Below are 15,448 nucleotides of genomic sequence, written 5' to 3'. Positions count from 1 at the left end.
AGAGATGAGAAAATGCTGAGCAGGGGCAGGGTTAGCAAAATACATCGTTGCAACTCAAATGAGTCAGCTACCTCATGTAAATTTTTTAAAATGTCATTAAAAATTGTCAAAAAAATTAAAAAGAAAACAGTTAAAAGAGCCGGGCAGGTTAGATCAATGAGAACACAGGAATGATTTAAAGTATATCATTTTATTTTATTTTTTTATCATACAAAGATATAGCAATAAAAGAGTCACCATGAACAATTACGCTTTGATCCAGAAAAAGAAAAAAAGGGACAATTTAATTGAATCAAAGTAAATTGTCTATTCTGAGCGGAAGTGTTTACCACTATTTTACCTGTCCAAACCAAAATGTTAATTACGTCTGCAATCTGACGTAAATGTTTACTTGGTCGAGCGCCAGAAAGCAATGTTGATATTTTGATGTGAAGTGCTTGTTGATTTCCCTTAACTGACAAGAGATCTAGGTTCATTATATTAACATTAATATGAGTTTGCGTCGTTGATGACGTTGGCAAATGAATCTTGACTTTTTAAATATTGATTTTTTTGTCCAATGACACTGGTGACAGCATTGTTTAAAAATGGTTTAACGTATGAAATAATAAAAATAACACATTTAATAATTATTAATATTAAATTTTTTTTTTTTGGTTTATTTCTGTGCTCAGTTCTGGGTTGACCAACTAGCATACAGTACTGTAGGTGTTTAGCACCTGTTTGGTCTTTCCTTGCCTATATTTGTTTTGTCTTCTTTGTATTGTACATATATGGCAGAAAATTGAATAAATAAAAAAAAATTAATAAATTAGGTCTTAATTAAAGAAGTATCCCAGCTTTTAGGTATTTGTACTAAAACAAACCGTTCAAAAGAGAACTGATTTCTTATATTTCAATTGATGTCAGTTACTATATAATTAAGTAATGTAGATGAAAATTAACAATATGGTTCACAAACGAAAAGTGTAATTTGATACATTTTTATAATGTGTACATCTTTGTATATAATTATAATGTATTAATAATATCATCCCAAAGGATCAGTTATACCGGTACATTATTTAAGAACTTAATAAAATTAACATGTAACACTTAAGCATTGGTAAGCTGCCTGCAGTATGACGTCCTTTTAAACCTTGTTAATTGGCCATTAATTAATCAATTATTCAGGTCGGCCCAGTCACTTTGGAACCAGCTTATTATTGGAATAATAATAGAAAACAAAAGTACTGTAGTACTGTATAGTATTGTTTAGTAAACCTTGTACAGCACTTTAATAAGTCTGAACCAATATATTTTGTTGTTTTTTTTGTAAATAATTTTCTTTTCTTGTAAAATAAACATAATTACTGTAAAAGAGTGGGATCAGTATCTAACAAAAATTATAAAAATAGAGGAATATTCACTAAATTTGATTTTTTGCAGGTTTTAAATATAGCTATATCGAAGAGTAACATGTTATATTGCATTAAATGACTACTTTATATTCTATCCTCATGTACGTTGGCTAATATACAGTAGTAACTAGATTTAATTCTCATGAAACTAAATGTACATCACTCCGCTCAAGATGTCTACATCGCATAATCTTACCAATTTAATACTATACAGAATAATGTGTTTACGTCTTCAATGCGTGGGAAGGAGAGTCGGTTGTAATTTCCACAACAGTACACAAATCTCCTTAAATGTTGTTGCCAACTACATAATGTAGACCAAGTTAGCTTACTAAATGTTACCTTTTTATTTTGATTATGAATATTAATTGTTGTCATCCAATTTTGAGATTTATGATTTCATCCAAGTTTGTGTCTATATGATGTCATCCAATTTTTAGATTATGATGCCATCCAATTTTGGGATTGTGATGTAATTATTTTGAGTAAATAAAACAATGTCATTGAATCCACCTCACCATGTTGCTATAAATAACACTGATCTAACCAAAGCAATTGAAATTCATTGGTGGATTTTACTCTTTAGAAGTACTAAAGTTGTTTATACGTAGACTAGTGGTACATCTTAAAAACGAGTCTCTGTTGCAAACCTCTACCAGTAAAAAATTGCTGATTAAATTATATCACATTATTAGTCATTTAAAATGTATAACATCAAATATCCCATTGATATTTTATTATATACTGTAATCTACAGTATTTATAGCACAAGTCTCTAAAGCTCTGTCTACACTATCAAACTAGTTTGACAAAAAAAGTGTGATGTGCCCAAATATGGTAGTGATATGCCTAAATATAGTACCGGTAGTGATTTGACATCATCATGTCCATATATGGGCACATCATATAAAGTTTGATAGTGTACACAGAGCTTATACTAATTTCAGTGACATGTTTACAGTATAATATTTTAATAGCTTATCTTCTTTTTGTATAAATGTAAAGTGTTTATATTTATGCTACTTCACCTACCTAACCCATTATATACTTCCTTCTAATTCTATATGAAGCAAGAAGTTCTAATTTAGGATTTTCCAGAGACTGCTGTAGTTGGCGCTAAGTTTATTAGGTGCCTGGTTCATGAATCTTCTTAAACCAGGTGTCATAAACACTGTAATACATCTTCCGCAATGTCAACAAAAGGAAGACCCCAAATATGTTTACCCATAACACTTAAATAATAATTTATATTATATACTTTTTCCAATTTTATCCAATTAATTTTAAACTAATAAATTAAAATTCCACTATATTCTGAGTGAGTAAGTATTTGTGACTCAATATTTGATGTTCTGTGTAGTGTAAGTGAGTCACATTAGTACTAAGCTCTCCGTGTGTGAGCTGATATTTGATTAGTTCAGTAAATCCATGGTTGATACTTTATCCTGGCTAATCTAACAGTATGAGTCATCATACTTATGTACACAGTCCTGCTAAGTGCAGTCACTCCGCACTAAGTATTACTGTAAGCAGAGTCGTATGCTCTAACTACAGTTCACCCTACTATCCAGGCATAGTGGGTTTACCCTGCTGATCTGTGGTTTACCATAAGAATGCAGCAATACCAGGCCGTACAATACATGAAATGCTGTTCTACTTATTTCCTATTAAGGCCTAGTATTCAGTCTGGACTCAACATACCAGGGCATTGTATACTCTTGTGTTTGTCCCGTTCTGTAAATACAATAAAGCAATGGCAATTTGGTTGTATATGGTCATGTTGTGTAAAGCTCATTCATAAGATGATATAGTAGTGATACAGTATTAACATAAGAAAGAGATAATACATTGTACATTGCCCGGCCAGCTTATTACTTTAAACATAGTAGCTTTTTGCTTATTTTATTTTGTATCTCCATTGAGAACCAGCCACTGATACCCACAGCATTGTCATTTTTTCAGTGCTTATTTTATTTTGTATCTCCATTGAGAACCAGCCACTGATACCCACAGCATTGTCATTTTTTCAGTTCTTATTTTATTTTGTATCTCCATTGAGATCCAGCTACTGATACCCACAGCATTGTCATTTTTTCAGTTCTTATTTTATTTTGTATCTCCATTGAGAACCAGCCACTGATACCCACAGCATTGTCATTTTTTCAGTGCTTATTTTATTTTGTATCTCCATTGAGAACCAGCGACTGATACCCACAGCATTTTCATTTTTTCAGTGCTTATTTTATTTTGTATCTCCATTGAGATCCAGCTACTGATACCCACAGCATTGTCATTTTTTCAGTTCTTATTTTATTTTGTATCTCCATTGAGAACCAGCCACTGATACTCACAGCATTGTTATTTTTTCAGTGCTTATTTTATTTTGTACCTCCATTGAGAACCAGCCACTGATACCCACAGCATTGTCATTTTTTTTTTCGTAATTTGCCTTTTTATTAATAAATTATGGGTACTATATTTGGATGAATTGTGTTTATGCTATTTTACATTAATAGTGCTACTGTAGTAGTCCATTCAAAGAATTTTCTTTTAGTCAATTGGTAGTTGTTGAGTTTTAATTGTCATCACTTATACTTAAAATTCACCAAAGTTTTCTTTGTTATTAGCATCAGCATGTCGTCATCAATAACGTCCGTCATTACAATACGATATCAGTACTATCATATCCTGAATAACGCTGCTGGAATTGTCTGTCATCATTATTATACAGTACTTATCATTGACCGTAAAAGTATCTTATTGTCAGGCTGTATGGTATTGTTCCATTGCATTATTTATAGGGATATCCCAGGACAAGCTATTATGGTATTTTTACTTGTCAACCTTGACCATGACCTCAATTGACTGGAAGCACCTCTTGTTCAGCTTCACCACAGATGACCAGTGGCTTGTCCAGTGGATTGTCCACCAACAGCTTGTCCTGTGGCTTGTACACCTGCTGTGTTTCAACCACAGCTGGCCAAAAACTGGTTTCTACGATTCCACTACTTCCCAACAACTGCAAACCATTGTATAAATCATTAAATTAAACTCTTTTTTTAATATATCATATTTTGAATAATCACCTTTTTGGGAATAGATTGATATCTTTCTAAAATTAATAGTACCGGGATGAATGAGAATATTCATATCCGTATCGCTCAGAATGTTGGTGATTTTTTTTTTTTTTTTTTTTGTTTACTGGTTTTCAACCTATGTATTCTGCTCTAAGTACATACTATTCCAATATAGCCCATAAGTTGTAATGTCTTCATCTTTCATCGTTCATATTTTATAACTAAAATTGTTATGTTAAAAATAGTTATTTTTAAAATGTGTCGTTAATAAATTATTAATATCAAAAAAGGGGGGGATGGTTGAATATGAAAGCTTCCTGTTTGAATTATATCTCACAAGTTTTGATTTGCTTCAAACAAAGAAGACAAAGTGATGCTAGACAAAAGGGAAATTACCAAAGAGTACCATGTGACCAGACACACATAGTCATTAACTTCTTAATTATATCACTCATCATTGTCTTCAAATTTACTAATTTGATTTATTTTTCCAAAAAATCTAATTTACTCTTTCTCAAAGCATTACACTCAATTTTGTGATTTATATTTTTTTTTTGGTTAAAAGTTGCAGATTGTAATTGATCTAAAATTGCCCGTAGATACTAATAAGTTGAAGATTAATAGTTATTGTTCATCATCCACACAAAGACATTTCTATGACTAGATTCACACAAAGAAACAACATTTAAAGGAGTCGCACATACACGTAAGTGCGTGTCACGTGATGCATGATACGTGTTTAATTGTCCATCAAATAATTTATGTGTAGATAATGCTAAAGTATGTGAAAGGGATATGGTTATGATTCATAAATCAAATGTATGAACTTTTTCTAACTTATGATGATACTACAAGATCTTATTTAACTTTTTCACTAAAGCTCTGTCTACACTATCAAAAAAAGTGTGATGTGCTTAAATATGATAGTGATATGTCCAAATATGGGCACATCACATTTTTTACTCATAAAGTTTAGGATTCTTGATGGTTTGCAATAAGAAAATTTTTAAAATTTTGATTAAGTAGAATTAACTGCTGATGTCAGGATTTTTTCTAAGGACAAAATTACAACTCCACTCCTAAAGACTTGTAATAAGTGGATCACCCTCATTAAATATGGTCAAAAAAAAAAATCAATCAGGAGTAGGAAACTTTGTTTTGCATTGCGTTTTTGGCACAATTATTAAATTTATATGAGTATTGTACTGATAGCATTTGGCTTTGCTGCACTGGCGATAATGGTTCCCCCTGTATGTCACTATCAGTTTTCAATTTAAATATTATCCTTCAAATTCCCAGGCCTTTAGTATTCTATCATCAGTGCTAATGAGAGAGTACTTGGAAAGTAAATTAGTAATACATTTTACTTTTAAATTTATTATTACACATTTCCTATTCATTTGCATACATGTGTTAAAACTATTTTCTCATAATGACTTTAACATACAGTGAGCTCATTGTAAATTAAATCATTTCTTGTTAATTAATTTCTCACCAGAACAAGGACATAAATTAAATAATTTATCAGTTACTTAATATTCCCACCATTGAATGTAATGAATCTGTTAATGTTGATTGTATTCTATGCCTTGTGTCTCCGTATTATAACTACTACAGCTGTAGTAATATTACAACTTTTAATTCATACAAAGAATGCTAAAAATCTCTCTGGTTGTTATAGCTGGCTGCCTACTAATAATATCGCAAGCAGCGGGAGGTTGTGCGTTGGTTGAATGCACCAGCTATGTTTTACAGTATTAAACTGCTCTGCTATTATAGCTGTAGCGTTGACTAATCCTGCTAACAGCGGGAGTGTGTATGTTTGATGGATCAGCTACCATGGTCACCACCAGTCTTGTGTTTAGATAGGGTGAGTCATCATCGCTGTAGTACAGTATATCCTGTAAACCAATGATTGGTCTGACTTCCTATGCTGATGAGAATCAGTCACTCATAGCTAGCGATCGGGGTAACAGCGGGCTTTTCACTACAAGGATCCTAGCTTCATTTTAGCTCAACTTTTGCAGGATTCCTGTTGTTGTTTTATCATTGGATTTATACATGTAGGAATAAGAGTTGTTTTACATATGTGTGTGGATATACCAATACTTGGTAATGTTAAAGGTAATTTAATTCTTCATCTGTCCTAAATTTTACTAGTATTTTTATAGCGTGGGATTATTTTGTATTTAGATGGAGTATTGTAAGACCTTTTGTTTTAACTAAATCATCTGTATGCATTGTTTAACATCCTTGCAATTTAATTATACTATATGCATCTGTCTAATTTAGAATTGTTTTCTATTAATACATATTTCTCTCAGCTGTGGAATTTAATAGTAGTATAGATATTACACTGCATGCATTTAGCCGGCATACTGCGTTGTCCTACCCTGAGGAGATGGTGGATATCCAAACATACCCAATTATTAATAGTGTCTTTAGTCATAGCATTTTTAGTACAATATTTGCAAATCATTTTTTAACGTTATGTATGTTTATTATCACAAATAATACAATTATTACATTACTTTATTCATTGTTTTTCATTTAATTTAACCTATTTACTGAATCCTTTATCGCTTATTTTTCTTTATTATGTTTCATTGTTCTTTAACTCATAAATGAGCCATGTGTTCTTACTCATATCTTACTACCAGCAAATGATTCCAAGGTTACAAGATGGGCACAAGTTATAATATGGGCACAAGTTATGTAACAAAACGCGGGTGGTTATCTCTTTAGAGCATTTTCCTTTATCATTTTAAAGATATTATAATAGATAATCTTGGCTGTGTTTTATTTTGAGTATACTTTAAACAATATTTAGTAATTTCTATTTAAAAAAATCTGTTTCGTTTCTGATTTATAGTTTATACTTGATGGTGCAATAAAGTGAAAGTGAATGCAATATTGCATTAGAAATTGTCTAATTTAGTAGTATGGTCATTAAAGTAACATTATTTTGGGTTTTTGTATTTGCCAGATCTATCCTAGTGTCGCAATGTTCTCTTCTATATAAGATCACATTGATAGAATAAGTTTATAGTCTTTAAATCTTGATAGTTGTTGTATCCTTTATCCTCTATTTTTAAAATAATACATCATAGTGATGCAATAATTACTCATGTGGCTAGTTTACTATACTGCCTTGGAGTAATTACTCTATGGCTTTTTAAAACGGTACTATGTAAGCTTTAATTCTCAAACCATCATGCAATATGGTATAAATTAACAGTTAAACATTATTTATGTTTTAAAGTAAAAATAGGTTAACCCAAAACAATTAAAAGATAGATCAAAATAATACATTTCCAATGTGTCTTCCCTTATTTTGAGTAAATGTGTTTCTTATAATTTATATTCAGATAAGGACATTACAGTTCATACAATGTAAGGACAGATCATCTGTAGTTAAGCATAGTAAACATTGTAACCAAGTGATTGATTCTCACTCAGCCCAAGTATGGTATACAGCTGTAGTATCATCTACAAGTGGGTTGTTCTATAGACTAGCAGCCATGAAGCCTACAATGGTTCTGACTCATTATGCTCTCGTCGTGCTTTACTAGAGTGCGTCAAATCCAATACCTTTTCTATTGTCTGTGTATTGTGCTATTGTTTGATTTAAACCGTTTGAACCAGTATTGTGTCTCTTTTGTAAAGCATTCTTAATGGATAGTCTAACTGTCACATTGACTGCTACAACGTTCATACTATCAATAAAAAAAGAATTATAATATTGTGGGTGGAATTATTTATTATACAGTTTATTTGCTTACGTCTGTGTTTCTTATTGTCAGTTGAAATTAATCATTTTCTGTCATTGCAATTTTTTAAAATTCTAATAATAAAACAGTAGATACAGTATATTTAAAATTGAAAGGCTAAAGCTCTGTCTACACTATCAAACTTTATGTTATAAAAAAATGTGATGTGCCCAAATATGGACATGATGATGTCATATCACTACCAAATTTGGGCACATCACACTCTTTTTGTCAAACTAGTTTGATAGTGTAGACAGAGCTTAATAATAAAACAGCAGGTACATTTGAAATTGAAAGGCTTAAATTGAACAGTCACCAGCTGTATGCTGTATCTGACACATTAAAGGTGTTCATGAGATTTATGTACATAAAGATAAACAGCTTCCTAAAAAGATTAACATCTTACCTTTGCATATACCTGCAGAGAAGATAGGAAACAATTGATAACAGTATTCTATTGATAACGTATGTTTAATGCTACACCTATAGGTCACACAATAATTGATAATACAGTCTATTAATAAACGAATACATACACCAGTGAGTTGGCAACTCCCTTCATACACTATGTTTATTATTACCCAATGGGTCACAAAATAATTTATAAAATGTTTATAAAGCTATGGGTTTTGATAATCGGATAAGGTATCATTTACATTTTTACAGGTAATGTTTATTCAGGTACATATTTGTTGCATTTGTACGTTACTTGTTACTGTTTAATGGAAAAACAACATGTATTAAATAAAATCCCAAACAGCTATGATAAGGAATATGATTGAGGAGGGTGAATAGTTTGAAAAATGTAGAGAAATGCTAGAAGGAAGGATTAAGGGTATGTTCAGATCCATGGAGTTATGCTTTCGTATCGCAAGCAATGTCATATTATAATTAGCGTCGTAACAGCAAAGTGTTCAGATTTGCCTAGCTAACGCTTTCGTTTCAAACTGAATTGTCACCGACTTGGGTGAACATCTGGTATGCAGGAGTAAATTTGATTGGTTACAGGTCAAAATTGTTGATGCATGACTTTCGTATCATAAGCGGCTTCCACTAATCTTGTACCTTGAGCTGTCGTAACGAACGAAAGAGTAGTGTCGTACGAGGTGGCTTCCACTAATCTTTTCCTGGTTCAGACCTATGGAGTTGTACGCCGCGTACAATACGAAAGCATAACTCCGTAGGTCTGAACAGGCCCTTAATTTGGTTGTGGGAGTTGAAACTACTATATTACTCAAATCTAGAATTCACAGACACAATCAATAAACTTATTCTGTACAGCTGTTACTTGTGGAATTTGTAAGATAAGTTATAACTTAGTACAGTAGTGATAGTGTAGATATTTCACAATTTATAACCTGACAAATCATTTATATTTTTCAGGTGGTTTTGTGAGATTCAAGGCGAGCTATCCGAATCTTTGTGTTTCTCGTGATTCGAGCCAGTGTTCCACGCTGGCGCCACTCTCACAACCCTGCATGCCGGTGGCAAACGTGGGTCCCACCAAGATCCTGAGCTTCTTGCATCTTGGCTCGCAGCAAGATGTGATGAACCAAGATTTAATGCACGTCAACGGGATCAACTACGTGCTTAACATCAGTAAGACGTGTCCCGCACCTAAGTACGTGCCCGAAGCAAACTTCTGTCGCATACCTATCCACGACAACTATTGCGAGAAGATATTACCGTTTCTTAAAGAAGCCATGGCATTTATTGGTGAGATATCTCAAATATTTTTTATAATTAAATATATAATTATAATATAAGTTAATAATAAATACGCATAAGAATATTTGTATGTTGCGGTATGTGGTATATTTCAGTATTTGTTAAGGTTGGGCAGTTGGGCAGTTTACACCTGCATTAACTGGAGAAATGAACATAAAACATAGTGAACATATTTGTTGACATATTTTAGCCTATAAGTTGACCATAAACCACAATATTACTCCTAGCCCTGTACGTCATTTCCTACACATTATGTTTAATGTAGACACAGTGTCTACCATGGTTCATAAAAGGAATAAATATTACAGTGACATGTTGTGAAAGTCTACTCACCAAAATGTTACATTTAATTACAAGTTGAAAGCAGACATAAAATTAACAGCTCAATAGCACGCTATCCCATGTGATTTTTAAATAAAAAATTCTTAATATTTCATTAATAAGTACACTTCAATCAATAATTGATTCCATGCAAATTTAAAGCTAAAATTCAGTAACATCATGATAATCCTGTTGTGTTGTGAGATTTCTGAAAATATTTGCAGATTAATTTCTTTTAATAGTAGTGAAACTAAAACTAGTCATCCCCTTTAAGGATCTTGAAATTGAAAGAGGTTCTGATGCCATGTCACGTTTTAAAAACTTACTCATTTTCCGCATCGATTTACTTCTACCCACGTTTTGTCTAGTCTTTGCGACATACTTTTTTTTAGTTCAATTTGAAATACTTGCTTGTTTGTTCTTATATGAAAGTTTAAGTGGTTTTTTTAACATTATTTATAATATTTTTTATATAATATAGATAAAGCTAGATCTGCGAACGGTGCTGTTATAATACATTGCTATGCTGGGATATCAAGATCACCAACTGTAGCCATTGCTTACATCATGCAGCACTTGAACATGACTTCAGAAGAGGCATATAGGTTAGTAACCAAATCTTCAGCTCTGTCTACACTATCAAACTTTATGTGACAAAAAATGTAATGTGCCCATATATGGACATTATGATGTCATATCACTATTATATTTGGCACATCACACTTTTTTTGTCAGACATGAATGAAGATAATGACAATGATTCTAAAGTATTTTTTTTTTTTTTTTACTCAGGTATGTAAAAGACAAGAGGCCAACCATCTCGCCAAACTTCAACTTTCTTGGTCAGTTATTGGAACATGAAAAACTTTTAAATCTTCAACGTAAATCAACAATATCTAAACAACCATCAGCACCTAGTCAAAAGTCCAATGTTGACCAATCAAAATCTTCTGTTCCAGGATCACATGATCCTAGTGAAAGGCCTTGGACATCAAAGAGATCAAAGGTCACGGCATGTCAATCGTTACCTTTACCTCTTAGAGGTTCGGACTTATTAAAGAAACCTCTGAAAAGATCTCCAACAAAAACACTAGAGAGACCAAAAGGACTTGAATTAAAGAAAGTTACAGAAATGGGACCAATATTTTTAACTAAACCTTGTTTGAAATCTGTAAGAATGCGTGCATTGTCACCGATTAAAACGCCTGATGACCCGCTATTACAAGTGGGAATCATGACGAGTAATCTAAGTGTGAACTCTCCGGAAGTAAGAAATTGTAATCCATTTGTAGAAGCGTGTAAAAAGATGGCAACAGAAGTGCCAAAGGCCAAACCATCAGGGAAAAGTCCTTCATTAAGTCGTAAAAGAGAACGCGAAGCGTCGTGGACGGACACGTCGATCGAAAAAGCAGAAAAAGCACTGCAAGCAACTCAGGAAAAAGAGAACGTTGAGATTTCAAAATCGTCAGCGTACTCGCAAATTACAATCGGTGTCCTTCCAAGCGCGCCATCTGATGAACAAAAAGAAGTTGGTAAGCACGAAGGAAAAGTGGGAAAACTACGTATTGGTCAGGGATCGTTAAAGCTTGCCATACCAACAAATCAGGTACAGAATAAATCAACCGCTGATGCTGGATTGTCAACTCCAAGCACAGCGACCGAGAGTCCTTCCAATTTATATTTTAAAAGACAACTAAGTGAACAGTCTGATACAAGTAGCGGTGTTCTGTGTACCAGCTCCTCAACCGCCTCTCTTGAATCTCAATGTGTTCTTGGTTCGGGACAATCAACTGTTTCCTCAATTGATTCTGGTTTGACCCCTTCATCAGGTGTCATGTCACCGGAAGAAGATGTATCCCGTTTACAACCTTCTCAAGAAGTTATTATTTCACGACCGCAACAAATAGAAATTAATCCATTTAGGTTTCCTCAAAAATCAAAAGATTTAAGCCCCAGTCCGCCAAGACGTCATAAAGAACCTCTATCAAGACAGCGGCATCGAGATATTACAGGAGAATCGTCGCGACAAAGACATCGTGATCATTTACAAAAAGTTCCAGATCTGCATCTTTCGAATTCGAAAAAAAGTTTAGAGTCTTACTCGAGTGAAAGTAGTGGCACAGACTCGCCACGACGTAGCGGTAGTTACGAGGGGCTTCTTGATTGCGATGTGGTTGATGCATGGTGCAGTCGTACACGGAACTTTACACCACTAAAAAGTGCATCGTGCGAAGAAATTAGTTCTTGTGCAAGAGAAGCAGTTGCAGAAATTGTCGTAAGAGAAAGGTTTGAGCGTGTGCCAACGTACGAAAGAATCCAAAATTTTGATTGCGAAATGGACGATGATGTTGATTCTCGTTCGCTAAGCAGTCAGAGATCTTTGAGCAGTTCTTGCGAAATGATTGAAGTCTCGTGAGAATTAAAGTGTGAGATTAAGTTATCATTTGTAACCATGTTTACAGAAGTTTTATGAAAAATTGTAGAAGGTTTAATATTTTGAATTATGTGGGACAGAGAAATTGTTTGCTAAACATAGGTTAAAATTCGATTAGGTATGGGAGGCATCATTTGTCAAAAAAAAACTTAGGATCATTTTAACCTATGTATGGTGTACCAATTTTGCCTAAATTGTTGGTTGATTGTTGTAGTTTTTATCTTATCCTATTGATATCTGTTGGTGTTTTGTGGTAGATTGTCCCAAGTAACTTGGATACTTCCACTTATCTTATACCTTACCTTATACCATGTATACTAACTTCTGTTATTAAAACTCAATTATTACTTAATATTTTACCTCTAGGCTATTTACCGGTGCTTAAAAACTTAATTATTTGTTTGGGTGTACTTTCCCTTTATTGACTACACATATCGTAACTTACTAGAGGAAATCCCTGTAAAACAATTTGACCTTTATAGAAGAAAATGTTTTTAACTTCATAGAAAATGTATTAACTAATGTTTGGTGGATGTATGTTTACATAGAACATAGATGCTTTGAGTAAATCTTTTTTAAACGATAAGATTACATATTTCAATCATATTTTCTACTTTCATAAAAACCATGTCTAAGATTGCTGGCCAATCATATTAACCAATCAAAATTGGTTTTAGAATTAATAATTCAATGTGTCGGTCCTTTTAATTGGTTGTTTAATTATTGGTCACAGATCCAGACCATTTATATATTTTCAGAAATATGTTTATATTCGATATAAGAATTTCATAACATCAGTATTATTGTGTTTACTGTACAATCCGTAAATTATCACATTGTGATAGCGCTAGATTTCAAAGTGGTTTTCTTCTTGCTAATGTTGGAGTATACTTGGATTTACATTGTTTATCTCATATGATGTGAACGGATTTCATTTGTATTTTCATAGTGTGAACTAATCCTTAATTCAATACACTTACCCACATGTTTCAAATTGAGACAGTATTGTGAGGATACAGAGGATACCATTAATGTTTCATTTCCTATGATACTCAGGTGTTAATGTATTGTGCCTTTTTTGACCAACAAGTTGTGTGACTTTCCAGCAATTAGGAAAGAAATAATAAATAAAAAAAAACATATTTTTATAAAACTACATTGTACGAGAAAAAAAAAACTTTATTTGTGCGTAAAAATTTTAGTTAAACATTGTTTTGAAAGATAATGATTGAGTATGGATGTGAACAAGACTATGTTGAAGTTTATAAATTACATTAGCAACTCATACACTGTACACGTGCAATTTAGTTAACTGGGAGTTGTTTAATAAATGATTATTAAAAATGACCATGCTAGGGATCAGTAAGGGGTTGCTTAGTGCAATGAGCCTATAGAGCATTTTTGGTGCTGTGGCGAGCTAGTAACAAGCAAACCTAACTGAAAAATGTGGTTTATTACATGGTCATTTAATAGATTTTTTTTGTGAGGATGTTTGTATATATATTTAAATCATTTCGATCCGTGATAAAACTGTATATTTTGTAATGTATTAAAGCTATATTTGTTTCTGCTTTAGTTGCAGGAAGAGAGTATCTATTGTGGGTTGAGTGGTTTAATTATAGAGATTTGAGATGTTGTGTGTTGTTGTTGCCCGATATTAGCACTGCATTCCCTTACATCGCAACACCCCATTTTCTTAAACCAATATTATAAATAATAAATAAACATGGAATTCCAATTTTTAGATTGAAACAAACATTTTCAGTCCAAACAGGCACTCCATAAGTCTAAGTAAGTTTCCATAAATTATATATATATAGATTTATAATGTCTATTTGTGGTATGAAAACGCTCGGAAACTGTTGTAATAATTAACAATATGTTTTATTATAAATTGTGTTATATGGTTGTTATTGATGTAAAACAGATTTAATATTTTGTGTTTAGGTGAATCTTGTGATGATAGTGTAATCAACTACAGAATGTGAATTGTTGTGTTTATCATTACTCTCATATGTACACGTTTCCAACTAGTTGTATGCAGTTATTATACAATTACAGTATTTAAACAGCCATTATAGTACACAACTTTTTAAAATTTAATTTTTATTAGGTGGTGCTTTATTTGGGTTTTATGAAAAGTAATTTTGGTGTTAATGTGTTGAGTTGATAAAATAATTTATTGTAGGCATGTCTGCATGTTTAACTTTAGAAAGAGCTTACGAAATGGAAGAGAGAATTGTCATTCTAATTGTCTTATTTATTGATATATGTTTTATTAATTGTTATGAAATTGAGAAGATTAATGCAAAATATACCTTATTTATATTTAGGCCGTGTTGATACATTTTACCGAAAATTTTATGGAATTCTAATATTTCTGCATAGTTGAAAATTATACCATGTCCTACCAGAGGGCGCTGCATAATATGTAAATTTGGGTTTAAAATGTGAATACAGAATATTTTCGGAATTACGTATCCATGCAAAAGATGTGTAAATTTGTGGACTGTACTTGAAGATAGATAGTTGTAAAAAAGAAAATGTTGGTCTGTCGATTTGTGACGGTAGGACGGGCAATAAAGCGGGTTTAACCCAATGAAAATGATGACATGTTTCTGATTTCTTTTTATTATATGATGTGGTTTCAGTGTTTATTTTACAAGAATTACGACTATAGCTAAATGCATACATTATAAAGGCACTTGCTGAAATGCT

General features: G+C 32.5%; 2 protein-coding genes across 3 annotated transcripts in view; both read left to right on the top strand.

The window, feature by feature from the left end:
• The window catches only part of LOC144850920 (uncharacterized), a 40,930-nt gene extending 25,592 nt beyond the window's left edge, over positions 1 to 15,338 (top strand). Inside the window, exons 1-4 of one of the 2 annotated variants that reach the window (XM_078708447.1) lie at positions 6,356 to 6,601; positions 9,631 to 9,963; positions 10,778 to 10,901; positions 11,089 to 15,338. In XM_078708447.1, coding sequence (XP_078564573.1) covers positions 6,565 to 6,601; positions 9,631 to 9,963; positions 10,778 to 10,901; positions 11,089 to 12,712 — 2,118 coding nt within the window. In that variant the 5' untranslated portion in view covers positions 6,356 to 6,564 and the 3' untranslated portion in view covers positions 12,713 to 15,338. Of the gene's footprint in view, positions 1 to 6,355; positions 6,602 to 9,630; positions 9,964 to 10,777; positions 10,902 to 11,088 lie in introns of those variants that run through there. The other variant, XM_078708439.1, reaches the window with a different exon arrangement.
• Positions 1 to 15,448, top strand: part of LOC144850895 (isoleucine--tRNA ligase, mitochondrial-like) — an 82,176-nt gene that overhangs the window by 863 nt on the left and 65,865 nt on the right. The gene's annotated exons all lie outside the window — the stretch shown is intronic.

The sequence above is a fragment of the Antedon bifida genome, chromosome 1, assembly GCF_963402885.1.
Source record: "Antedon bifida chromosome 1, ecAntBifi1.1, whole genome shotgun sequence".
NCBI classification, from domain to species: Eukaryota; Metazoa; Echinodermata; class Crinoidea; order Comatulida; family Antedonidae; genus Antedon; species Antedon bifida.
The sequence above is the reverse complement of the archived record's forward strand: the minus strand, read 5'-3'. Positions and strand labels throughout refer to the sequence as shown.